Source organism: Petaurus breviceps, unplaced genomic scaffold, assembly GCF_028583685.1.
Source record: "Petaurus breviceps papuanus isolate PSGF00001 unplaced genomic scaffold, PetGlider_PUasm1.0 38, whole genome shotgun sequence".
NCBI lineage: Eukaryota > Metazoa > Chordata > Mammalia > Diprotodontia > Petauridae > Petaurus > Petaurus breviceps.
This window is the reverse complement of record NW_027186304.1, coordinates 93647571-93674202: the sequence shown is the minus strand read 5'-3', so window position 1 is coordinate 93674202 and position 26632 is coordinate 93647571. Positions and strand designations below refer to the sequence as shown.

Genomic DNA, 26632 nt, shown 5'->3' with positions numbered 1-26632 from the left:
ATCCTACGCAGCCAGTAGGGAATTACAGAGCAGCACTATCTTCTCTGTTAACCTTTGATTCTACTGAAGTATTTGCTATGATAAGTAGATCCCACAAGATGGTAAGCTTCATGACAGCAGGGATTTTCATTTTTTGTCTTTGTATACCCTGCATCCCCTTTCTCTCGATCCCTCCCTCTCTCCCCTCCTTCTCCCCTGTTCCTCTCCTCTCCTCTCTGTCCTCTCTCTCCTTCCTCTTCTCTCTCCCTCCCCTACACTCTCTTTTCCCCTTCTTTCATCTCTGTCTCACACACAGCACTTAATAAATGTTTGTCAATCAATTAAGGAAGTTTGACTACTAGAAAAAAAGCTCATCAAAGTTATAGTTAATGATATCTTTTTGGGCGGCCAGGTAGCACAGCGAGTAAGATCACCGGCTCCAGTGTCAGGATTACCTGGAGATCAAATCCCGGACTCAGACACTTAGCACCCACCCAGAAACACCTGGCTGTGTAACCTTGAGCAAGTTACTTAACCCCAATTGCGTAAAAATTAAAAAAAAATGATATCTTTTCACACTGATTCCCCATCATCAATGGAATGAAAGAGGTTGGTACAATACAGCTAGTTTTGGCTATTCTTTCACAATCTGTACCCAAGGGTATAACAAAAGATCTGGAATCTAGAATTACATTGAATTTTTGTACTGATAAGAATGCTTCATGTAACAAAAAAATCATTGGGTTTGAAAGTAAAAAAAAAAAAAGAAAACCAAACAAACAGAGCTTGGGCTTTGGGTTAAACACAAATGTTAGTCGAACATGTCCCAGATCCCCTCCTAGTCTCAGTTAATTCATCTATAAAATGATGAGGCTGAATTTAATGACCTTTAAAGTGATTTTCAGCTCATTACATTCCATGATTCTATTTTAACTCAGTAGGTTGTCTATCAGCAGATCTCCTTGGAACATCCACCTATGAGGTTCTTCATGCTATTGATTGTACCCTCGAACCACAAAGTCAGTGTGATACATAAGAGATCATGGACTGCTCTGTTAAGTCCACATATCCTGAAGATGACACTAGCCTGGATCATGAATGGTCATGAACTAAGCTGTATCAGGAATAGTGAGTATAAAACACTGCAAGGCTGTATGACTGTGAGCCATTGTTGTTCATTTTATTACCTATATACAGCCACAGAAATGAAAATTGTTATGCTAGTTTGCTCTTTCAGGCTTCTTACTTTGTGGTGACAAAGCAATGAAAACCACACAAATAAATAAACAAACCCAACCCTGCAAGGACACTCTGGAACTTGGGTTGCTCATATGGGATACTGGAGAGAAGGAATAAGATATAGTGAGCTGGAGGAATTGTGGTCATGTACTACTTCTGACACATACTGGTTGTGTGACCCTGTGCCAATTACTTAAGCTCTCAGTGCTATTGGCAGCTTTTTAAAACTATACATGTCAGAGAAGGCGCTGACCTGCCTCACTACTGCGAGTTTTCTCACCCAGGAATCCCTTACAGCAACGAAGTCACAGTTCTAATTCCTATCTCTGTTCCTATTGGATATTGGTTACCAGATACTGCTATCTGTTTTTGAGGAGTTTCATCAGTCACTCAGGGCATATTCAATGGCAATAATGGGGTAGTTTTACCATCTAAGCAAGATTTTGAAATAAAAATGACAAGGGGAGGAAAAGGCCAAGATGTACACAATGAATGTCGGTTACAGCTAATGGAACTCGATGGTGGTGGGTTGTTGTTGGATTTTTTTGTGGTTATTTATTTGTTTTTCCTTTCTTTGTGTCTTTGACACAGCACAGGGCCAGGCCCATAACAGGTGCTTAATAAGTCCTTGCCGATTTGACTTTTTTATTCAAGCTTAGAGAAAGTCTAGTTATTACTACAGTGAAGCACTATGGTTTGGTTTCCCTGCCTTGAATAGAGCCTAGCCCTTGGAATCAGGATACCCAGACTTGGGGCCCAGCTTTGTTCTTGTTTAATTGCTATGACACTCAGTAAGCCACTTTACTTCTCTCAGCTTTCGTTTTCTTATCACTGCTAGGATAATACTGACACTTTTTACTTCACAGGATTGTTGTGAGGCTCAGAGGATATAATGCATGTAAAGTACTATTCAAATTAAGCTATTATTGTTGTTTTTGTTATTAACTGTGGATATGTGATTATAAATAGAAAATTGAGGTAACTGGATGGTGCTCAAAGCTGTCTCTTGGGGGAAACATGGCTGAATTTTATTTTCTCACAGAAAATATTTAGTTTTATTATTGCTACTATATCATAGTATATGATGCTATTACCACTATAACAACAGCTATAATGTTCTCCATTTAGAACTGGCTACATGATTAGAGGTGTAATGAACAATCACAAGTAAATAGTTTGTTTTATTTTGCATTTAATTTATACAAACATTTAATTTTTAACATTTCCATGGGACACCTAAATGTGATTACTTAGATTGAAAGTCGTTTGGCTATGAACAGGAAGGAGCCTTGATGAAATTGCTCAGAGCTTATATTAAACATGCCAGGATTCCTTGTTCCTCTCACTCCTGAAGGTGAGACTCTTATTTGCCTCAAAAATCAGAGATGGGTCATCCTGGCAGCCCTTAGGCTTGAACTTAGGAGGAGCAACAGATCCCTTAACCTTGTCTGGGCACTAAGTATATTCAGCAAGGCCTCCATTCTTAACCACAACAACAACTATACCGGCAGCTAGCATTTACATCGCATTTTAAATTTGGCAAAGTGCTTTACAAATATGTCATTTTATTTTCACAACAGCCTAGAAGGTAGGTGCTATTATTTTCCTCGTTTTTATAGATGAAGAAACTGAGGCAGTCAGTTTAAGTGACTTTCCCAGGATCACACAGCTAAGCAAGTGTCTGAGGTTGAAATGGAACTCAGGTTTTCCTGACACCAAGTCTATCTACTGTATCATCTAGTCATTCTTCTTCTTTTTTGGAGGGGGTGGGTGCATGGATTATATTGATTTCTATTCCTCACCACATTGCTGCAGAAATGGTGAGAAATTTAATCTAGAGGTTCATTGAAATAAGTAACTTCAACCCATGACCCACAAGTCTGATTCCCAACACTAAAAAGGAAAAGAAGTGAAAAAGCTTTTGTATAGAACCTACAATATGACAAGCACTTAGAAAAAATAAATATTATCTCTTTTGATCCTCATAACAACCTTGAGTTAGATATCATTATTATTCTTATTTTATAAGTGAGGAAACTGAGGCAAATAGAGGTGAACTGACTTGCCCAGGGTCACACACCAGCCACCCTTCTTGAAGGGGGCGAAATTTGGGGACAACCAGTACAGTGGTCCAATTCCTACCTCCCCCTCCCCCTTCCTGGAGATATCACAGATTCATTTGCATTGCTAAGAGTAGAAAGTTATGACAGGTGATTTCATCTATCTGACCATCTCTTTGGAGTTTTCTTTGTGCTAAAATTAGATCAGTCAATAAATTCTTTCTTTACCCTGCAGATAATTTAATCTTTCAGAAGAAGGAAGTGATGAGAGGAACGTCGATTTTGGACCTTATTCTTATCAGTCAGGAAGAACTAAATGGTAAAACAAAGATGATGGAAATCATGGGACCTGATGACCCTTGCCTTCTTAGAGTTTGATCATGTCATTCCCCCTGCTTTTGAAGTTCCAGTGGCCTTGAGACCTTTGTATCATCTTTGTATATATCTTATATTTTCTTTCCTCTATACATGTAGTAACCTTCAATAAATGTAAGCTAAATATTTGAGGGCATGGCTTTTATTTTTGTCTTTAGTTCCTCAGCGACTACCAAAAAGCATGGCACATAGTAAGCGTTTAATAAATAAATGCTGAATGAACGGATGCTTTAAAATAAAGACTTGAGAGTTGGTCTTGATATCTGTAAAATTTTTAGAATGAATTATTAAAAGGATGACTTCTAAGCATTTCAAAAGGAGGAGACAATTGCTAAGAGTCAAAAGGGGTTTATTAACAATAAATCATGTAAGTCTGATCTCATTTTTTGAGAAGGTTATAAGACAAGTAAAGCAAATAAACAACACGTCATGATTATAATGCATTAATATTTAGGCTCAAAAAGAGAAGACTTCGGTGGGGACAGGATGACTGTCAAATATTTAATGGGTTATCATGGGAAAGGGGATTAAACTTGTTATTAGCCCCCAAGGACAGAAATAGGACCAATGGGTAAAAATTATAGAAGAAGAGATTTTGGTTTATCATAAGGGGAAAAAAACCTTAAAATTTCTGCTTTATAAAAGTGGAATAGAGGGGCAGCCAGGTAGCACAATGAGTAAGAGCACCAGCTCCAGTGTCAGGATGACCTGGAGATAGAATCCCGGGCTCAGACACTTAGCACCCACCCAGAAACACCTGGCCGTGTAACCTTGAGCAAGTTACTTAACCCCAATTGCTTAGGGGCATCCAGGTGGCTCAGCGAGTAAGAGCACTGGCTCCAGTGTTGGGATAACCTGGAGATCAAATCTCAGGCTCAGACACTCAGCACCACACCCGAAAATAACTGGCCATGTAACTTGCTTAACAACAACAACAAAAAAAAGCGGAATAGAACCTTGGTACACAGTGAGTTATCCATCATACAAAATCTTCAAGCAGAGACTCAGGATGCAGATAGGATTTGGGTAGGGGTGGACTATGGTTTCTTCTAACTCAGGATTCCAAGAACATTAATATGTTTTATTAAGCCAGAGTAGACTATACAGGCACTAACTGTGACTTGTCAATTAAATTTTGAGCTCTGAATGCAATTAGAGATAAAGAGATCAGCATAAAGAAGCAGTCTTTGTGCTATAGCCTCATAAATACGTGCTCTTGATCTGCCTTCCTTCAAATCTGATCCTCCTCTGTGTAAAGAATCAAACATTTTAATGGATGATATAACTAGAGAGATGAAGTCAAAGGGGGTGCCACATTTTCCTTTTCAGGCAGAAAAAGAAATGACTACAAAACTAATGGATATCACAGTATAATTTGTGGCCACCAAAGAGAGAATGCTTATCTGCTGAGGGGGCCTTTATTTGATAGATACGTGCTACTTAGTTGAGGTCCTGAGAGATTTCTGGGTTTCTTTCAGTCAACAATATAAATTGAAGGAGACAACACATGCACACCTGAAACAGATTGCAAACTTTTTTGGCAAGAGGTTATCTATTTGTACTCTCCTCCCACTCCAGTGTGCTAAGTACATAATCAACTCTCAATAAATGCTTTTAAATAGTAGCTCACTAGACTTGGAGTCAGGAAGAGGTGAGTTGAAATCCTGCTTCATACACTTAGTAGCTGTGTGACTTTGGGCAAGTTGCTTGACTTTTCTAAGCTTCACTTTCCTCACTTGTAAAGTAGGAATAATTATAGCAGCTACCTCACAGAATTGTTGTGAAAATCAAATGTCAATGTATTTAAAGTGCTTTGCAAACTTAAAGGTCTACAGAAATGCTCCCTATTATTACTATATACTATCATCAATCATGAGGATTAACTGTCAATGTTTCAGTGAACAGTTAGGATATAGTCATTTTTAACAGAGTAGGTGTCACCCTGGCTGTTATGATCCATATTATTCCTATCAATACTCTTGTTTTTATTTTTTTCCATTTCTTTTAGTCAGCTTGGGATAGTGGATAGAGCTCAGGACTTGACTTTTTTTAGGAAGAGCTGGAGTTTAATTCTTCCTCTGATATTAATTAGTTGAGAGACTGCAGGGAAGTCTCTGATCTTCATTTTCCACATCTGCAAAATGGGGATAATAATATCTTTAATTCTTATTCACAGAATTGTTGTGAGGGGCTCAAATGAGATACTGCAGGAAAAACTCTAGAAGTTCTAAAGCACTATATAAATGTCAGCTATTATAGTTTTCATTTTTAATTTGAGGAGCATGATAGTAATGAATTCACTCCTATAGATTAAGACATTTAGAATACATTAAAAATTGTCAAATACTAAGAAAAAATATAGTAAATCAGGGGCTCCAAACTCTCTGAAAATGTTCTTCTTTTTCATACATTCAAGGAGGAAAGAGGTTCAGAGTGCCAACTAAAAGAAAAAAACTAATTGAGTTTTTATTGTTCAGTCATTTTCAGTCACATCCATCTCTTTGTGATCCCATTTGGGGTTTTCTTGGCAAAGATACTAGAGTGGTTTGACATTTCCTTCTCTAGCTCATTTTACAGATGAGGAAACCGAAGCAAACAGGATTAAGTGACTTGCCCAGGGTCACACAGCTAGAAAGTGTCTGAAGCCAGATTTGAACTCAGGCAAGATGAGTCTTCCTGACTCCCCACGTTTGGCATTCTATCTATCATGAAAACAGGAATTTATGAGATAGTTGTCAAAAACTGAAAAAGGTGAAATTCCATCAATTCTCAGGTACCCTGGACAAGGAACAAATATCCTGTTAGATATAACTGCTGTATGCTTGGGCTATGGAATGCTAGTGTGGCTGTAGCTGCTGCTATAGTCCATTTGGGCTAAACCATTAATCCCAGCACAAAACCCTGCTATTTCAGATTTATAACAGGATTGGCCATAAGCACTAGCCTGACTAAGTGATGATGATTACTTTCTATCACAGGAAAAATCTTGTTGGTAGATGTCAAATCTTCCAGTTATTCTTTATGAAATATAATTACAGTGCAAGGTGAAAATTTACAATGAGATCACAATGAACTTTTCTTTCTTTCTTTCTTGAGTAGGGAAGGCAAGACAATTGCAGTTAAGTGACTTGCTCAAGGTAGTAAGTATGTCAAGTGTCTGAGGCAGGATTTGAACTCATGTCCTTCTGACTCCAGGGTTGGTGCTCTATTCAACAATGAACTTATTTTCAAGGAAATAGGATCAAGAATGAAATTTAAACTATAAGCATGGAAATAACTAATACCTGGAATACTTTTTATTTTTTAAATCTTGAAAAGAGGTCTTCCCCCTCCCCCACTCCAAGTAGAATCTTTGCTTTCGGCCTCTGGTATAAGAATCATCATGAATGACCCATATGTCTCTAGGAGTGCTGTTTTATTTGCCTAAGTGTGTTTGTCCAAGGCTCAGGTTTGTCCTTTGTTCAGAGGAGAACTGCTACCTAATGTTGGATAGTCATGGTGAAGTTGTTTCAGGAAGATCATTATTGCATAAATATTCCTGCCTAAAGGAAGCCACATTGCCTGAGAATATCTTTAGGCCTATGTTGTGAGAAGAAGCCATAAAACAGCAACAGCTCAGTCTAGCACTTAGGTCCACAACCAGGAATCTATTGCAGAAGGCAGAGTGATGTAGTTAGGGGCTATTAAAGAGAGTGCACAATGGAAGGAAATCAGGTGAGAGTGTGGAGGGGTATTGAGGTGGGGAGTTGGTTTGGAAACATTAAATTGCATATAGGGGAATGGGAAAAGATTTGCAGTATGCAAGACAAAGCAATTTGTAGAACCTCATCACCTTTTGGAAGTAAGGATGAAAACTCTAGTAGAAGAGGGTAAATGATTTTGCAAATGGAATGAGAAGGGGCTGTGTGTGTGTGTGTGTGTGTGTGTGTGCATGTGTGCTGTGCGTGCCTGCGTGAGTGTGCATGTTTTACAAATATGACCATTCCCAAACTGTCACTAATGTAAATACAGTCTTCATTTATTGCAGGATAGCTCGAGGATACTTGGAATATAGAAAAACTCATGCAATTACCATTCCAGTCGCAAACATTTACCTCCTGGCAGGGCACTGAGTATTGCACATAAGGTAATACCCAGTTGCTTTTTGTTGTTGTTGTTAAGATCCAGAAAGGGAAATGGAGGGGCAGAAGGAATGATGTCCTCCTTCTGGATGACTACTCTGTTTCTCGCTCCTCCAGGTCTATCAGAATGAGCCTTGAGCTTTCCTGACCTTTCATCCAACGTTTCCCACCGCTGAACTGATAACAAAATGGAAGGAAAGTGGCTGGCTCAAGGTTGCCTAGCAACCTAGCTGGCGGAGGAGAGAAAGAACTCTACTCTCCCATCTTATTGCTTGGTGGCCCCAGAGATGTCAGAAAGAAGCATTCTGCTGAATACTAAATCTCTTCTTCTTTGAAATAACTAGGCATATGACAGAGATAGGGACCTGACCTGCAATTTTCATGGTATAAGTAATTTCAAGGGAGGAAACTCCATCCATCAGTGCAGATACTGGCACCCTTCTTCACCTTATTACCTTAGAGAGTTGCCTAGATCACTGAGAGGTTAAATGATTTGCTCATTTTTAACCAACCACTACATGTTAGAGATGGGAGGTGAACCCAGGTCTTTTTGGCTTTGAGGCCAACTCTCTACCTGCTATGCAACACAGCCTCAAACAGGCATGGTAAAGGTAAATTTTAATGTTTTCATCAGCCTAATTTTTACTCTCGTTCCTACATATGTTAATGAATCTCCTCATTTTCCTTTCCCCTATTTTCCCTTGATTCAGGGATGATAATGGTGTGGCCCTGCAATTTCTATATTCCAAGGCCACATTAACATGTCCCCGAAGCAAAAGCATCCAAACAATTTCCTCTGCGAGGACCCATCAAGACAAACACAGGAGAGAGGCGCAGTTGATTTACTTCTTTCGGCCTGATGCCTCATTTGCTTTGGAGTGGAGCTTTCTCCCATTGGATGACAACAGCTGGAGTTACAAGCTTCCTGTCTCTCCCACAAGAACAATGCCCCCTTACCTTCTCTTGAAGGCGCTCAATAAGAGCAGCTAAATTAGCTTCGCGGTTCTCTTTAATCTGCTCCATTTTCAGGATCAGCTTTTCCTCTGCCATTTTGCTGAAGTTGTTATTCTCTTCCAAAGCCTTCTGAAGGACTTCTCTCTCGTGCTCTCGCTTTTCTGCCAATTGTTTCAGCACCTGGGCCTCCTGAGACTGAGAGAGAAAAACATATCCCGCTGACGATCATCCAAATGCAAACCTGTCAGAAGAATGGGCTATCGACTTGGGGTGGAGAGAGCTCTATGAGAAATAATACCCCTCTCCTCCTTCATCAATGTTGCTCAGTGAGGTATTGCTCAGAGCTTTTGCTAGCACACGGTTAACTGGAGAAAGAATGTTTTCAGCTGTGGATTTTTGCTTTGGGCAAGCTATCTTAAAAGAAGCAGCACTTAAACTTATGCTGACTAGGTTTTAGACATTGCTGTCAAGCATTTATACAACATAAAGTGCTTTAATTAATCATTGGATGCCAACATTCCATTTAGGTCAGAGAAGAATGGGTGAGGGCTGGGGAGAGTTCCGGCCTGGTTTCCTGCTGCATTGTTCTTTGGCCAGCTGTAACGCCTTGCTGTGTGGGAGCCTTTTACATCTCACCAATGGGAATAGCTAAACTGACAGTCTTCTTTTACAGCCCCTCCCTTTTTTATGAGCCTAGCGTTCCACTTAGAGATCAGGATGGCTGGATGTCTATTTGAGCACTCACAGGCAAAAGATCTCCTTCTAATGTCTCTCTTGGATCCTCTGAGCCCCCGTGGAGATTCATTGTCCTGGAGGAGATGGGTGCTTGGAATAGAATCTCCATCCAGGCTACCTCTTCCTAGGATTTTGTGGTTCAAGGAATGTGTCAATGGGATAAGGTCAATTCAATTTAATAATCCATATAGGATCATAGATTTACATCTGGAAGGGATTTTAGAGGCTATTTAATATTACCCTTTTACTTTAAAGATGAGGAAATGGGTTCAGAAAGGGAAATTACTTGCCCAAGGTCATATAGCTAGTAAATGGCATAGTTGGGACACAGATCCAGGTCCTCTGATTTCCAAAATAGCACACTCTCCTCACTTTAATTCCATAAACATTAAACACCTACTACATGCAAGGTATTAGGTTCTGGGGCTACAAAGATGAAAAAAATGACATAATCTTGGGTTCATAGAACTAGGGGTTGAGGTTAGAATTGAGGAATTGTTCAGAAGTGTTGATCTCCCTTCCTCTTTCCCCTCTGTCTAAATCCTATCCAGCATCCTCAGGCCATTTAAGTCCAAACTCTTCTCTTTTTGGATGACCCCCCAGTATACATGATCTTCCTCTCTACTGAAAATGTAAAAAAAAAGTTAAAAAGTAAAAAGTGATTGAGTTTGTAGGAAGCCTCCAGCAGAGGCCTAGGAGATTCCTGGAGAGAAGGATGGCATTTGCCTGGGAAGTGCTCTTATTAGAAGTGGCACCTGAGCTAGACCTTGAAGGAAGAGAAGGTTTTTCACAGGCTGAGCTAGGTTTATGAAGGATGGAGTTCATTCTAGGAATGGGTAGCCATTGGGAGAAGGTCTAGGGCAAGATCAGAAAAAAGCCATTCCATTCAGGCATGCACATCAGCACATAGCCACACTTAGATTGTTTTCTTCACCCAGAACTGTTTTACCTCCACTCCTCTCCCTGCTATTCTTTGAAGCCCAGATTAAGTCTCACCTTCCCCTTGAAGTTCTGAAATCAGGTACGAGGAATGAGGTAATTCAGTGACTAGAGCCCTGGCCTTGGACTCAGGAAGACCTGGGTTTAAATCCAGTCCCACATAGCTGTGTGACCCTGAGCAAATTATGTAACCACCAGTTTAACCACTCAGTTTCCTCAACTACAAAATGGGAATAATATTATTACCTACCTCACAGTGTTGTTGTGAGGGAAGAAATGAGATAATATTTGTAAAATGTTTAGTATGGTACCTGGCACACATAGTAGGTTCTGAGTAAATAAATAAACAAACAAACAAACAAATAAATAAATACTTGTTCTCTTCTCTTCCCCTCCTGTTGTGCCCCAACCCCACTCCACTCTCTGAATGCAATAGGAACTCATATTCTATGAACTCCTACAACTCTTACTGTCTGAGCTTCATAGTTTGGTAGTTAATGGAATTGTTTTTTCCATGGTAGATTGTAGAATCAGTCCTTTTGGATTATAGTCACATCTGATATAGCTATATACTATTTATATGTGTTAGTCTTGTGTCCCTTACAGGTCAGGGGCCACTTCTTATATACCTAACTGTCCACAGTGCTGAGCCTACTCAGTAAGTACTTGCTGGTTTATTGAAGGAGCGGTCAGGGGACAGAAGAAAAGAGATAATCCCTGGGTTCTATGAGAATTTTAAAATGAGCCTGTCATAATGAGATGGCAAAATCAATCAATCAACAACCATTTATTAAGCATCTACTATGTACCTGGCACTGTGCTGGGCACTGGATATAAAGAAAAAAAAAGCCATAGATCATAATAGGTGGACTCTATAACTACAGATATTTCTTTTAGATGTGGAAGGCAGACATTTCCTGATTCCTTCGGTATCATCTGGACACATTTGGAAAGATCTTTAAAGGATGACCTCTCATATAATGAATTCTTTTCCTTCTGGCAAGAAGGAGTTAGTGAGCTTTGAAAAGACATAAATTATACCCAAGAAGTAGATTATTCACCCAGAAGGATCTGACTCATTGGTATTTTTTCCTTTTATAATGATCTCAAGATTGTACTAAAAAAAGGAAACAAGATGTAAAAGTATAAAAAATATGTAGGGAAATTCATGGAAATAATTAGCCACATTTTTGTCAACAAATTTACTAGATCAAAGTGAGGGAAAAGTCATACGTGATTCTGACACCTATCTTTAATAGCTGACTAACATCTTGTTTTCTGGCTTGGATTATGCTCCAGGTTGAGACTTCAAAAGGAATCCTTATAAATGGCAGTGATATGCAATATTAGATTTTAATTTAGACACTTTTTGGCCTTTTAAGTTAAGCAGTGAGTATTATTGAAAGCCCTAATGGAGACCACTCTAACTGGGAGGAAAACAAATCTACTGACAATTTTTCAGACTTCAGATAGTTGCATAAAGAGAGCATTTGGTACCAAACACCATTGAAATAGTGGAATCATTTGTGTCAATGCATTCCACTCATATTTTAAGATGAAAACAGTTCACCTCTGGAGAGGGACTAATAGAATATTGAAGGTTAAACTGAAACAAAGATTACAAGTTTAGAGTTGAACAGGATCGTAGTGGTCATATAGTGAACCTGCTTATTTTAAAACGAAGAAACAGAAACTCAGAATGGTAAAGTGATTGGTCCAGAGTTATACAGGCAGTGAGAGACAGGAACCAAATTGAAATCCTGCTCCCTCCCCCTCCTGTGAAGGCCTCATCACCTCCCTCCTGGATCCTTGCACTAGCTTTCTGGTGGGTCTTCTTGTCATGAGTCTCTTCACACTCCAATCCATCCTTCACTCAGCTGATAAATGATCTTCCTTTTAAAGCTCAGGTCTAACCATGTCTCTTCCCTACTCAGTGAACTCCAGTGGCTCACTATCACCTCCAGGATCAAACATAAAATCCTCTATTTGGTGTTAAAAAATCTTCCTAACCTTCCCTCCCCTCCCCCAACTTTGCAGTATTCTTACACCTTCCCCACATACTCTTTGATTCAACACACTGTCCTGCCTGCTGTTCCAGCAACAAGATACTCCTGCCAACTCTGTACGTTTCTCCTGGCCATCCCCCAAGCCTGGGATGCTCTCCCTCCTCCTCTCAGCCTTCCAGCTTCCTTCAAGTACGAACTAAAATCCCACCTTCTATAAGACTTTCCTGAGACCTCTTAACATTAGTGTCTTTCCTATGTTGATGATATTCAATTTATCTTGTATGTATTTTGTTTGTACATAGTTATTTGTGTGCTGTCTCCTCCATTAGATTGTGAGGTCCTTGAGGACAGAGAATGTCTTCTGCCTTTCTTTGCATCTTGAGCACTTATCACAGTACCTGGCACATAGCAAAAGCTTAATAAATGCTTGTTGATTGGCTGAAAAATACAGAATACTTTCCACCATACCATGCTAAGAAAAAAGGAGATCAATCATTGCTACCTGCTTCATATACTTTTACTGTCATCATTAGAACCTTTTTGAAGGGCCCATCACTTCCTTATTCTCTTATATCTCATAGAAAAGGCTTTTAAAACTCTTATACTCAAGAAGCAGCTTGGTGTATGTAGTGCAGGGGTTATTAACTTGGGATCCAGGAGCTTGTTTTGAAAACATTTTGACAACTCTATTTCAACATAATTGGCTCCTTTTGTAATACTATGTTTTAAAAATTTTTTTGAACTTAAAAACATTATTCTGAGAAGGATTCAGACCATAGGTTTCACCAGATTGCCAAAGGGTTCCATGTCACAAGAAAGGTTAAGAACCCTTGGTGTCATGGATAGAATCGGCTGGGATTAAGGAAGGCCTGAGTTTGAATCTTCCTCCAGACATTTACTTCCTCTAGTCCTTTGCTGCTAAGCCAGTGATTCTTAACCTTTTTTTTTTTTTTTAACATGGTCCAGTCCGATGAAGGTCATGAATCTCTTTTCAGGGTAACATTTTGAATTACATAAAATGAAATAAAAGGATTACAAAGGAAACCAATTACATTGAAATACAATTATTAAAGTTTTATTTTATTCTTCACTATGGTCATTACTACATTTTGAAAAGGCTCAAATAGTAACTTGGGTCAATGTGTTGAATATGGTCATTGCTGTGTGGCATGAAGCCACACGTGAAGGCTTATCGGAGTCTCACTGCCTCATGTCTACTTAGAAGAGGCAGGGAATGAATTTGGAGAGCTCTTAAGACTGACTGTGGTTTTCTCCCTCTACATCACCTTGCTGGACAAAGAGAGAGCCAGGGAATGGGGCTAAGTTGTAAGGCAGTTTCACAGTAAGAGAAAAAGCAGAAAGCAAATGGTCAAGGGGAAAGATACCTTGATCTCTTACTCCAGAGGGTCCAATCTAGGACTGGGCCATCTCTAATCTGGACAACCTTCTTTGTTAGTTGCAGAACCAGGATTCAGTGATCTTCAGGATGACGGATTGAATTGGAACCCTTGCCTATTCTTGAACCAAACCTAAATCCCTGAAGTAGATGCAGAATTACTTTAGATCCCTGAGAGTTCTCTAACTTAACCTTGCTTTGAAGGAACCAGTCAGTTATTCCATCTAGAAATACAGGGTGTTAGTTTTGGGAGTGGGGTAGAAAAAGCAGGGGAATAGGTGATAAAAGGGATAGGGATCATTTATCCTGCTGTTTGCCTCTGTACTCTCCATGTAACTTTTTTTTTTTGGGGGGGGGGGTGCAGGTTAATGGTCAGACTCCCATTGGCAAAATGGTTAAATCTATGGACTCTACTCAGAATAATGTTTTTATATACATCAAATAAAATATAAAGAATTGCAAAGGAAACCATTTATATTGAAATACTTTGAGCATATATGTATATTCACACATATATCCATGTATGTATATGTAAATGTATATATATATGTGTGTGTGTGTGTATATGTATGTATGTATGTATGTATTGTATACCAGTGCATGAGGCCACAACTGTTTGACTTGGAACTTTGGCACTCAAAACTATTCTGACTATTCTAATTTTTCAGTGTTAATACTAAAATTAATTTTATTTTATTTTCATATTTATGATGATAATTTTCCTATTCAAAAAAGCCAAATAGTGAGAAAAGCACACTGGGAAATGAGTATGAGAAGAAAAGTCGATAGGAATTTAATAGGGCAAGTTGGTGGCAGGATATAATTTCAGATTTCTAGCCTTGTGGGGCCAAATTGAATCTCTGAGAATGAATGTACAACTCCCACTATGATCAATGTGGATTTTATGCACTGTCCGGAGTGCAGAATTTGGCTCTATTAATGGGATTGGTACTTTTAGAGTCATTCAGAACTAAATCAGATTATGTCTCCCTAGGCTCCAAGAATTTCTGGACATTTATTCAGCTCTAAGGTAGTGAAGAATGTGACTGTAAGTGTGTTCTCACTTGCCAACAACAAAGGCCAGGAAAAGTAGGTCAGGTCACCCTCCCTGGGCACTGTTTATGTCTCTGGATTACTCATATTACCTCTCTTATATACCAGAAGGAGTCTGCATCCACTTTTGTGTTCACTGCATAATGCATGCTGGGACTCCATTATCTGTAGTGAAGTGTAGAATAGGGGGTGTTTTAAACGGGGGCAAAACCTCCAGCCTTTCTCAATATTATGATACCTTATTAGGAGTTTGTTCACTAGCTCTTTGCTCCTAAGTCAGTGGTTCTTAACTTTTTTTTTTCCATCATAGCTCAGTCTGATGAAGGTCACGAACCCCTTTTCAGAGTAACATTTTGAAATGCATAAAATGAAGTCAAAGGATTACAAAGGAAAGCAATTACATTGGAATATAATTATCGAAAATATTCAGGAAACAAATTCATGGACCAAAGTTAAGAACCCCTGTCCTAAAATAAAGACACCTAGACTGGTCTTTTTCACCAGTCTTGAGTACTTCCCTACTAACAACAGAGAGAGGAAGTTATTATCATCTCAAATCTTTCATTGTTCAAACACCAGCCCAAGGGTTGGGCAGTCTTATTTATTATTTTCTGGTGTTAGTTGCTGGGGGAGAATTTGTTTCTGTTACCCTCTGAATTCAGCCCTCCAGCCTCTCCACCTCATGAGGAAATTGTTTTAAATTTTGGTGCCTCTATTACCTTCAAATGTTGAGTTGAAATGAGCCATGATTCAACACAAGGATGTGGAATCAAAATTCATTTTACCTAGAGGAACATCCATTTTAGGGGAGGCAAAATGCTCTAACTTGAAACTCTGAACTAAGCATGTGAGGGACTATTTGCAAAGGGGAAATACTTGATGACTTGGATGATTTTGAACTAATCCAGAGGCAGAATTTGCTGAGGTTTGTTAAAATGAGCTCATTTAGAGAAAAATTCTTCAACCTTGGAGCATATCAGAAAGGCATTAATCTAAGATAGAAGGTCAGTAGGACAGAATAATAGAGCAAGATAATGGCTCACTGATGTAATGTCAATGTCAGGAGGATAATATTTATAGAAAATAAATGTTAACCATGACATTCTGGAAGACAAAGATCCTCTTTACACTTTCTCTTAAAGAAAGGGATGTGACTTATTGTAGAATGTTTTATCTTTACGTAAATCCCACACTGGACTCCATATTACAGATATAATATCTTCTGTAGTGTATATGGGGAAGAAAATCATGAGACACAGAAAAGAGTTATTGTACATTTTAGTAGCACTTCTGATATGTTCCAGAGTCATTTACTGTCATTAGTTATAGTACTAGTTATAGGAGTTTAATTAGCACAATAAGAAAATGGAAGATAAATTTGAGTTAAGTGGTATCTAAAACTCTATTACATTCTATATATACATGAGTTAGAAGGAATATGAAGGTCTATATTTCAGTTATTGCCAGTTTGCTTTTCTTTTCTCGATTGAATTTATCTTCTATTATTTCATTTTCTTGTCTAATATCTATCGTTTATGGATATATTACTTGTTATGAAGTACTGTCTATCCAAAAGTAAATCTCCCTGTACCCTATTTATACATCTTGGCAAGTGAGTTAGGCTCCTTTAAACATAATTAATGATTTAAGTTTTAACAACAAAAAGTGCTGTTAACCCAATTGCATTAAGAAAAAGAATAGGTCCATCTAATTTAATCCAACAGTGCCTTGTTAAGAAATGTCAATGAGATATAATTATAGAAGAAAAATTCTGCTATGCGAATTCTATGGTGAAGAGTCAGATATATTTTAAAAATTTATAGTCATTTCAAAGACCCTTCGAATGACCTCTCCAGAAAGAGCAAACAAAAAGTTGATTGTGCTGAAAGGCTAAGAGAGAATCACTGTGTTACTCTCTTATGTAACTATGCAAATAAGGATTCCATGATTCCACAGCTCATGTGACATCCTCCTTACAGAGAGAAATACTCTCTAAATGTTTAACTCAGAGTAATTCTAGGTAGGTTCAAGCTACTTTATATATATGTATGTGTATGTGTATACATACACCTCTCTCTCTGTTTAATGTAAAGAATATTGGATATAGGAGTGAGGAGATTTGGATTAAGGTCTCTTGCACCTCAGTTTTCCCATATGTAAAATGGAAATAGATAATACCTTCCCTGTCTGCCTTAAAGAATTGTCATGAGGCTGTTAAAAAAAAACCATTCAAAGTGCTTTGCAACAATAAAACTACATATCAGCAAGAGTCGTTTACTGGGGATCATTTATTTATTATATTTAGATTATGATTATTATTGGAAAGGGCACATAGTATGAAAAGAGAATGTCAGGAATAGTGATTAAGGGCTAAATTTAATTGTATGTATATATACATATATATGGGTACACATAAATACATACAGGTATGCATACATATGTGTGTATATATGTGTGTGTATGTATACACACACATATATATGTACATATATATTTATTACCTTTTTTAAAAAAAGCAATTGGGGTTAAATAACTTGCCCAAGGTTACATGGCTAGCATTTTTTGTGTGTGTGTGTTAAGTATCTGAGGCTGGAACCAATCCTGGGTCCTCCCGACTATGGGCCAGTGCTCTTACTCACTGCGCCACCTAGCCGCCCCTATATTTATTACCTTTTAAAAAAGTTTCATTTCCAGTCACTTGTAATTGACCTAGTAGGCATAACTCTCTTGTTTTATTTCCTACCAAATTACATTTTAAAGACCCTGAAAAATTGTGAAACTTTAAAAGAGAAGCATTTTTACATTTCCCTGTTTGAGAATTTTATCTAAAAAATAAAATTAATCTGGTTCTATGTAGTCAGTTACAGGGTGGGGACTGTGATTTGGAGATCTGGGCTGCAGTTACCTCATTATTTCCTGATTCAGAAACAACAGGTGTCTCACGGAAGTGACCATTTGTTTTCTTAAACAAGGGCAGGGACTGGGGAGAGACAAAGACTTGTCAACCTTCACAACAACTTCCCCCTAACATTTATTTTTGGTCCAGTCAATCAGTGGAGCAGCATTAATTCCAGCCCCAAATGTGCCCAAAGCAGTATGTTCCCACCTAGCAGCCAGATGGCCAGTGCTGAGATACTGTTGGCAGATGGAGAAGAGAGCTACCCAGAACCAGCAGGTGCAGAGCACCAAGGTAAATTCAAGTCCATGCTGTGATGCATCACTGGAAGCCCTTCATCAACCACAAAAAAGTCCCTGGTTCATAGTCAAGGTGGCCCTTTTGTGTTCTGAGTCTGGTCCCTGGCTTGTAACAGATGTATTCTCCTCACACATGTGGTAATTCTGATTTTTTTTTTCCTGGCACACAGAGAGGTAAATCATCCAAGGCTGATGCTGTGATCTTTTCTATTGAAAACTAGGATGGTTGTGAAACTGTAACTCTAATTTAGTGCAATTGCAGAAGATATGCCCATTTGGAAACTTTTACTGACCATGGCTTTGTTTCAAGATAGGAAACTGAACCTCAAATCAAGCTTACGGATTAGCCTAAAACTCTAAAATTGGCCCCAATTTGATAAAAATCAGCTAGTTAATGAGAAAGTAAATTATGGGAAAATATGTACAAACAAATACAAAATCCAGAATGATGATTCAAATATGAGATTTTTTTTTCACTCATTTAGGGCTGACTCCTTCATTTTCCTGCCTCTCTTCTTTAAAATATGTCTATATATATGTTTCTTCTTTCATTCTTCCTTGATTCAGAAGAGATGCTTCTTCTTTCCAAGGTTAAGTCTTCATTCTGTTTCCCTCCCCCCCTTTTTATATGTGTTCTAATTCCCCTACCTTTCCATCTTTCCTGGAACCTGGCTCCCTCAATCATCTCCTCTGTCTCTAATTCATCCAGTTTATTTGGCAAATATTTATTCAGTGCTTATTGTCCCTAAGATGAGTTCCAAGCTTTGCATAAGTGTCTTGCACACAACTGGTGATTAATGAATGTTTATTTGAAAAGATGCTTTGCTGGGTCATTTCAGGGGCATACCAATAGATGAAGACAAAACTCCTGCCCTTAGTAAATTCAATCTCTTACTATTTATTCCTTAAATAACTATGTATAGACATATACATCTAAGATATCCTATTTTGGAAAGTACTGCCCAATTATTTTCAAATGACTTTGCTGTCAATTGAAGGTGGTGCTGCTGATCACCTTCCTTTCACTGCTAACTTCTCTAACATGATCTGTAGTCTCCGTTTCCATTTCCTTATCACCTATTTCTTAATCCTGTATAATCTTGTTCTTGTCACTACTATTCTATGGAAACTATTGAAGTGCCTTAATTCAATCTATCATTTATGGTTCATACATGTGAAGTAGGAAGGGATTTCAGAGGTCATTTGGTTTCATCCCTCATTTCCCAGAAGCTAAATAGTTTGCCTGGTGTCACACAGGCAGTAAGAATCAGAGGTAGTATTTGAACACAAGTTTTCTGTTTTCAAAATCAGTGCTCAGGCCACTGTATTATTCACTAAACATCTATTATGTACAAGGCACTAAAGATACTAAAGACTTTGTCTCTGTCCTCAGCAACTTGACAATGTATTGGAGCACATAGGATGCATACGAGAATAAGTATGAAAAAGTTGAACATAAGAACAAAGGAAAGAGTTAGATGAAATACTTGGTGAGAAATAGATGATGAAGAGATCACCTGGTAGCCAGACCCAAAGATGTTAATATGGAAGTAGGTTTCCAGTGCTCCACTGGATCTATACTTGGTCCTATGCTTTTTTTTTTTGAGAAGGAAAAAGATCAGGTATTTTGCTTCCACCTGGATATAAACTCAGTTCTTTCTAGTTCTTTCTCTGGATGTACATATTTCTCTCCATCATGAGTCTTTTGGGATTGACTTATATCACTGCATTGCTGAGAGGAGTCCAGTCTATCAAAGTTGGTCATGGTCCTATGCTTTTAAAAACATTTACCAAAGACTTGGATAAAGGCACCGATGGCATGCCTATCAAATCAGAAGATGGCACAAAGTGGAGAGGAAGAGCTAGCAAAGAGTTAGGATTCTGAAAGATCTTGACAAGCTAGAACATTAGGCTGAATTTAATAAGGTGAAATTTAATAGGGACAAATGCAAAATCTTACACTTGGGTTCAATGAATCAATGTCTCAAATACATTATGGGGAGAGCATCATTAGATAGTAATTCTCCTAAAAAATGTGGGTTTTAGATTATAAGCTCCATATGAGTCAACAGTATAACATAGTAGCCAAAAAAATAAAACAAAAAAATTCAAGTAAAATGAACTTGGGCTGCATTAAGAGAATTTTAATACCCAGTACATGGTAGGTTATAATCCTATCTTTCTCTACCTAGGTTAGATCATAACTCGATAATCTTTTCTATCTTGCCAGCTAAATTTACATTATTATTTAATAAAAAGACCCTTCTTTTTCCTGATTTCAGTTCTCCATCTTGAGATTAGGGGGATATAGGCAAGAAGGAGAGCACATGATAAGACTGGGGACAACTTGCTGACCCTCAGGGTGAAGCAAAGCTGACCAATGACTTTCCATTCATCCAATTAAAAGACCCTTTCTCACTTAACACAAAACTAGCCATGTGACCTTGGGCAAGTCACTTAACCCCAATTGCCCTGCCTTTCCCCCCTCCAAAAAGCAAATAAATAAATAAATACAAATAAAAGGGGAGGCTAGGTAGCACAGTGAATAGAGCACTGGCCCTGGAATCAAGAGGACCTGAGTTCAAATCTGACCTCAGACACTTAACACAAAACTAGCCATGTGACCTTGGGCAATTCACTTAACCCCAATTGCCCTGCCTTTCCCCCCTCCAAAAAGCAAAAAAAAAAATACAAAAAAGACCCTTTCTCAGTACTCATTCTAAAATAAAATGTTAGTGCTGGAAAGAATCTTAAAGATCAGCTCCATCATTTCATAGATGTTGAAAAAAGGACCCAGAGACACTGTGACTTTGCTAAAGCCACAGAGTTAGCATCAGAGTTGGGAGCAGAACCACGGTTTCTCACATCCTAATCTGGTGCTAAGTGATGCTATTTATGCCGATCTGCCTCCTCCTTTATCCCTGTTGACCATTCCCCTCTTGGGATTCTCCTTCACTAGTATTTATGGTATTCAACCATCTTCTCCTTTGACACATTCTTCCTTGTCTCTTTTGATGCCTCCTATTCATCATTCCCTCAATGGAGGTGTGCTCCAAAGCTCCATCCTTAATCCTCTACTCTTCTCTTTTGCTGCTTTCTTCTTCATCCTTTCTCATGGCGTTGACTATTCTTTCTCTATGGAGGGTGGGGGGCACTCTCTTTAGCCCTGTACTTTCTCCTGAACAGTAATATTACATCTTTTGTTACTTGTTGGGAATTTCTACTTAAGAGAAAAATCGAAAGGACATCAGGGGTCTTAAATTAATAGAATGTGTCAGCTGGAAAAGACTTTAGGGGTCATCCAGTCCAGACTGTTCCTGGACAGTAATCCTCTCTATAACATCCCCAGGAATTGGTCACACAACTTCTTTTTGAAAACCTTCAATGATGGGGAACTCACTTCCTTTTGGGTAGCCTATCCCATTTTTGGGCTAATCAAATCATTAGGAAGATTTCTCAATATTGAGCCAAACTTCACCTCTTTCACATCCTGTTCCTTAAATGTTTCAACATAAGTGCTTTGCAAACCTTTAAATGTTTTATAAATGATAATAGATATTATGATGATGTTTAAGTTACCCCATTGCTTTTCCTTCCAAACTAGCATGCTCCCTTTCTTGACTTTATAATATTTGATGATGGTATTCTTATGACTTCATACAGTATCTGCTCAGTTATCAAGCTGTATCTGTTCTTCTTTTGTGATGTCTCTTATAGCAGTGCCTTTCTTTTTCTTTCTAAAACTATTGTCCTAGCTCAGACCTTTTCACTTTCTACATTGCAAAGGCCTCTTAACTGGTCCTTCTCTAGTAGATACCCTCTTGTGCTTCCTCCAAACCCCATTCACTTCTACACACTCTCACCAGGTAAGATGGCATAAAATAGAACCTTTTACATTCTCCCCTAACAAAATAAAACAAAACAATAACCCTTCAAACATACTACCTGTGGTTTACAAGTTAAAATCCAAACTCCTTAGTCTCATATTCAGAGCTCTGTACCATCTGGTTTCAAACTATCTTTCCATTCTCGTCAATCACTTCCTACACAAACCTTTTGCTTCTGGTGGATTGGTGTCTTCCAGGTCCCCAGAATGTCTTAGACTGTCTTCCCCACTGCTTTGTTTCTGTAGATCCTACCCTACCTATAAGGCTTATCTCCTCTCAGAAGCCTACCTATCCATAGTTACTATCATAGCTATGCCTTCTGTTAAGTCCACAGAGCCCACCCATAGACTCTATTTTTAGCATTAATCTAGCATTCATATACTGCCTCAAATTAGGTTTAATTAGGTTTTTATGTGGGCAAATCTTTGCTCTTCAACTAGAATGCAACTCCTTGCGGGTACTGTCTGTAATTGTTACTTCTTTGTACCACTTTACTCTCTAATGGTGACTACAAAGTGCCTTGCACAAAGTAGGTGCTTATAGGTTTTTTTGGTCACTTAGGTAAACTATAAGTTTGATTTAATTGTCTCTGATTTCTATACGCAGTATTCTACTTACATATAAATCTATTTTGGGAATTTAATTTTACTACCATCTAGAATGTTTGCCATCCATGAAATTAGTGTTATAAGTAAATGGTCTCAGAATTGTGGAGATTGCGTATTTTTTGTCAGGGATCCTATTTGGTTTAGAAAATAAATGAACACATTTAGAGACCAAGAGATGTTTCCCCTCTTTTGCTTTTAGGAATACCTGGATTAGGAAGAAATTTCTGATGGAGGAATGTCTTCTGGTTAGACTCTGGTTCAACTGAACTGGTTCAAATTCTCATTTTAGGAGGCAATACATGGTCTTGGGTGGGAGCAAACCAGAAGGGGCTATCCTGCTGAAGCCTAGGAATGCTTAAGATATGCTAGTCCTGGTAGCATTTCACTAAGGTCCATTAAGGGTGAAGAGGTATTCTGGTGCCCCCTAGAGGATGCTTGAGACTTTGGGTCTCTGTGGTAATGACTCAAACTCACAGAACAAGTGGTCATACACTCTCCCCTTTGAGACTTGGAATAATAGGGGAACTCACTACTTCATGTCCAGCCCACTGCACTTTTGGATGGCTTTAGATGCTAGGAGGTTTTCCATTATATCAAGCTAATCTTTGCCTCACTGTAATTTCTACTTACCCTTGAGTATTCTGCTATCAGAGATTATTTAGTAATTTTATAAAGAGGAAATCAAGGCTCAGAGAGTGGAAATGCTTTCTCCTAAAACCATTGCTTCACCTCTTCCACTCCCTTCTTTGCAGAGACATGACTATGGGTGTAGAAGACAATATAATGTCAGATTTTTTTGATATATTGGTTAGTTTTGCTGAGTTGAATTTTCCCCATTTTTAAATTCTGTTACAAAGGATGGTTTTCTGAGAGAGGAAGGAAGAGAAATATATTAGGAAATATTTGGTAGTTGGTAAGTTGGTAGTTGGTTTAAAAAAAGCAAAAGAGATCAATAAAAATCTATTCTTAAAAAAAACAACAACACATTGCCTTTCTAGCACTCAAGGACATGATTAGCCTGCTCTGTCAAGAGGGTAATATGGCTTTTCAGAAGTTTGTGTGCATTTTCTTTTTTTTTTCCTTTTTTTGGAGGGCAATTGGGCTTAAGTGACTTGTCCAAGGTCACACAGCTAGTTTTTAATGTTAAGTGTCTGAGGCCGGATCCGAACTCAGGTCCTCCTGACTCCAGGGCCGGTGCTTTATTTACTGTGCCACCTAGCCACTCCTGCACATTTTCTATGGAGTTAAGAAACTTTCCCTAACCTTTCCTTTTGAAATTCAGTCTCCTTTCTCAACTGCTTTTTGGATACTTCCACTTGGTTAATCTCCCGCCATAGACATCATGTGTGAACTCATCACCTTTCCTCTTCAAAATTTGTTGTCTCTCCTTATTTTTGCTTCTAAAGGCATGTCCACTCTGCACAGGCTGGATCCCTTCTCAGTCACACATACAGTCAACCACAAAATGATATTAGTCCTTCATTGCACTGTAATTCTTTCATCTGCCTCTCCCTTTCTATTCCATATGTTTTTAGGGCTGGAAGAGATTTTTGAGATAATTCAACTCCTTCATTTTATACTTTGAACATTGTGGATCAGATCATTTAAGTTATGTGCTCTAGAATAAGCTGTGGGGAAGTAGGAGTCCCTGCATTCTTATTCAGGATGCTAAAGACTGTTTCTTTGCATTGCATCCTGCAGCCCATCCTAAGTCTTGTTCTTCAAAATCTCTCAGCTGAGTTCTTCCAATAGCCTTCTTAATGATCTCCCCATCTCTAATCTCTTCCCCTTTTGTTCTACCCTATACATTACTGACAAATTATCTTCTGAAAACATTTACTTTATATTTGTCACTTTTTTTTTACTAGAAAGATAACACTTTAAGGATTCTTTATTGTCTTCAACAAAAAAGTCCATACTTCCAAGTCTATCTTTCAAATGCCTCTACCTCTCCATTAATTTCCCACTACTCTTTATTTTTCACAAACACACCCTGCCCTTTCTTCTCCCCTCTTCATTTGAACTGGTGTATCCATTGTTTCTTAAACACATTATAAATTCCCTCTTTCTATGTCTGTGGAACAAATGCTCCAAGTCATTTAACTTCTCTCAGTCTCAGTTTCTTCATCTGTAAAATGAGGATAAAATAGCTTTTCTTCCCAGAGTTAATATTTTTCAAGTTATCTGAAAACCTTCAAGTACTATATAAATATTAATTATTGTTTTTACTTTCTTTTGTACTGAACTCAGGATCTTATTAGTATAGGGAGCTTTGAGTAGTAAGAAAACACTCTCTAATGATGCAAATCTGCAATTGCTCTGCAAGTCATAATCTTAGACAGAAAGCTAGGATGTACTGTGAGAGAGAGGCTCAGTGACTTGCTCAGGGTCACTCATCCAGTATATAATAGAGGCAGGGCTTGTATGATCAATCTGACTCTTAGGTCACTTTTCTATCTATTATGTCCCTGCCTCTCCATAGCAATACTTTTACAGTAATGGGATTAATGAAGAAAGCCAATCTGAATAACAAGCCTCTTTCTTCAATAGCATCAAAAAATTATCTAAAATACTGAATAACTCACATAATTTGCACTAATTGCTTCAGTTCTTCTTTATGGAGAACATCACAATATCATCCAATTGAATGGAGCTGAGAAGGCAGAGGAAGCAGCTACAAAATGAGTGTATATGGACCCTAAATCTGAATTCTAACTTCTATGGAAAGGAGGAAGAATGCAGCTTTTCCAAAGCAGAAGCCCAACTATAGTCTTTTTAATGAGAATTTAATACCTTTCTCCCCTGAAGAACACTAATCTAATTAACACAGTGTAATCTAAGAGTAAAAATCAATTAATGATTTTTAAAAGAATAGCATTTCCTATTAATTAGTTGGACTTTCTGCTAATTAAAACTGTGCCATGAGGACATAATCTAGTGACTTTTTCCTAATAAATGTTTCACACAGGTAGGAGAAAAGTGGAATGGACATAAAGATTTTATAGGATTCTAAAATGAGTTATCTATGGGCATCATCATTCCAGGTGATTAGACATTTTTAGCCAAATTATAAATTTCTAGTCCAATTAAATTGTTCGTATTGATATGACTGCTAGAGTGGAAAGAACAAGTCAGGACCCATAATTTATCCACTTAGAACTAGCCGCCAGAGGGCTTTGTTACAAGACTATCGAAATCATTTTACTCTGACTTTATTGACTTGGTGCTTTTCTTTTTTCTTTTTTCTTTTGAAGCATTTTGGGTGGAAGCAACAGTAACAATCTGAAGTCTGGGTCCAGAGTTGTGCACATTAAAAGATATAGGAAAGTGTTTTGTATCTTTAAAGTAACAACCTTCCAAGTAAAGTATTTGGAGGAACGGTGAAAGGCAATAGAAAGATTATAGACTTAGAGTCATATGACCAGTTTGTGTACCTTCTACCCATGCCACCTGTAAACCATATGACCTTCGGACTGAATTTTTTAATCTGTAAAGTGGAAATAATATGTACCTGGGAGTTGCTAAGAAGATCAAATGAGATAGCATATGTAAAGTGATACGTTAACTATTAAGTGTGATAAACTACTGCTATGACTTCTCATATTTCAGTTCTGTTCCTGAATTTCTATCATAAGTCATGGTCTCCCTCTGCTTCATATTACTTACTTGTAGATGCCAATGGGCACCAAAGGTGATTTTTCTGTAATACTGGGGGAAAAAAGATCAAATGTAGCAGTACACTATAGATTAAGCCAGCAGTTCTCAAAATGTGACCTCAGGAACATAGAAGTCCCTGTCATCCTTTTCTAAAAGGTCATAACTGTCTTTATAATAATACTAAGACATTTTAATTTCTAATGTAGTAAATGTTGATAGATATAAAGCACATAAACAAAAACTCTTAGTATGTGGGTATGCTCAATCATTTTTAAGAGTTTAAAGGAGACTTGAGACCAGAAAGTTTGAGAACTGTTGGTTTAGGATCAGCAAAACTTTAATAAATCTGAATTCATAATGAACTTGAATCCCTCCACATTTAGAAGGGAGGTAGAAAAGACAACAAAGCAAACATAAATTAATTGAAC

General features: G+C 38.1%; 1 protein-coding gene across 1 annotated transcript in view; it reads right to left on the bottom strand.

Annotated features, from left to right (window-relative positions):
- Nucleotides 1-26632, bottom strand: part of STMN2 (stathmin 2) — an 80243-nt gene that overhangs the window by 5816 nt on the left and 47795 nt on the right. Inside the window, exon 4 of the mRNA XM_069100162.1 lies at nucleotides 8732-8923. Within this exon, the coding sequence (XP_068956263.1) occupies nucleotides 8732-8923 (192 nt within the window). The remainder of the gene's footprint in view (nucleotides 1-8731; nucleotides 8924-26632) is intronic.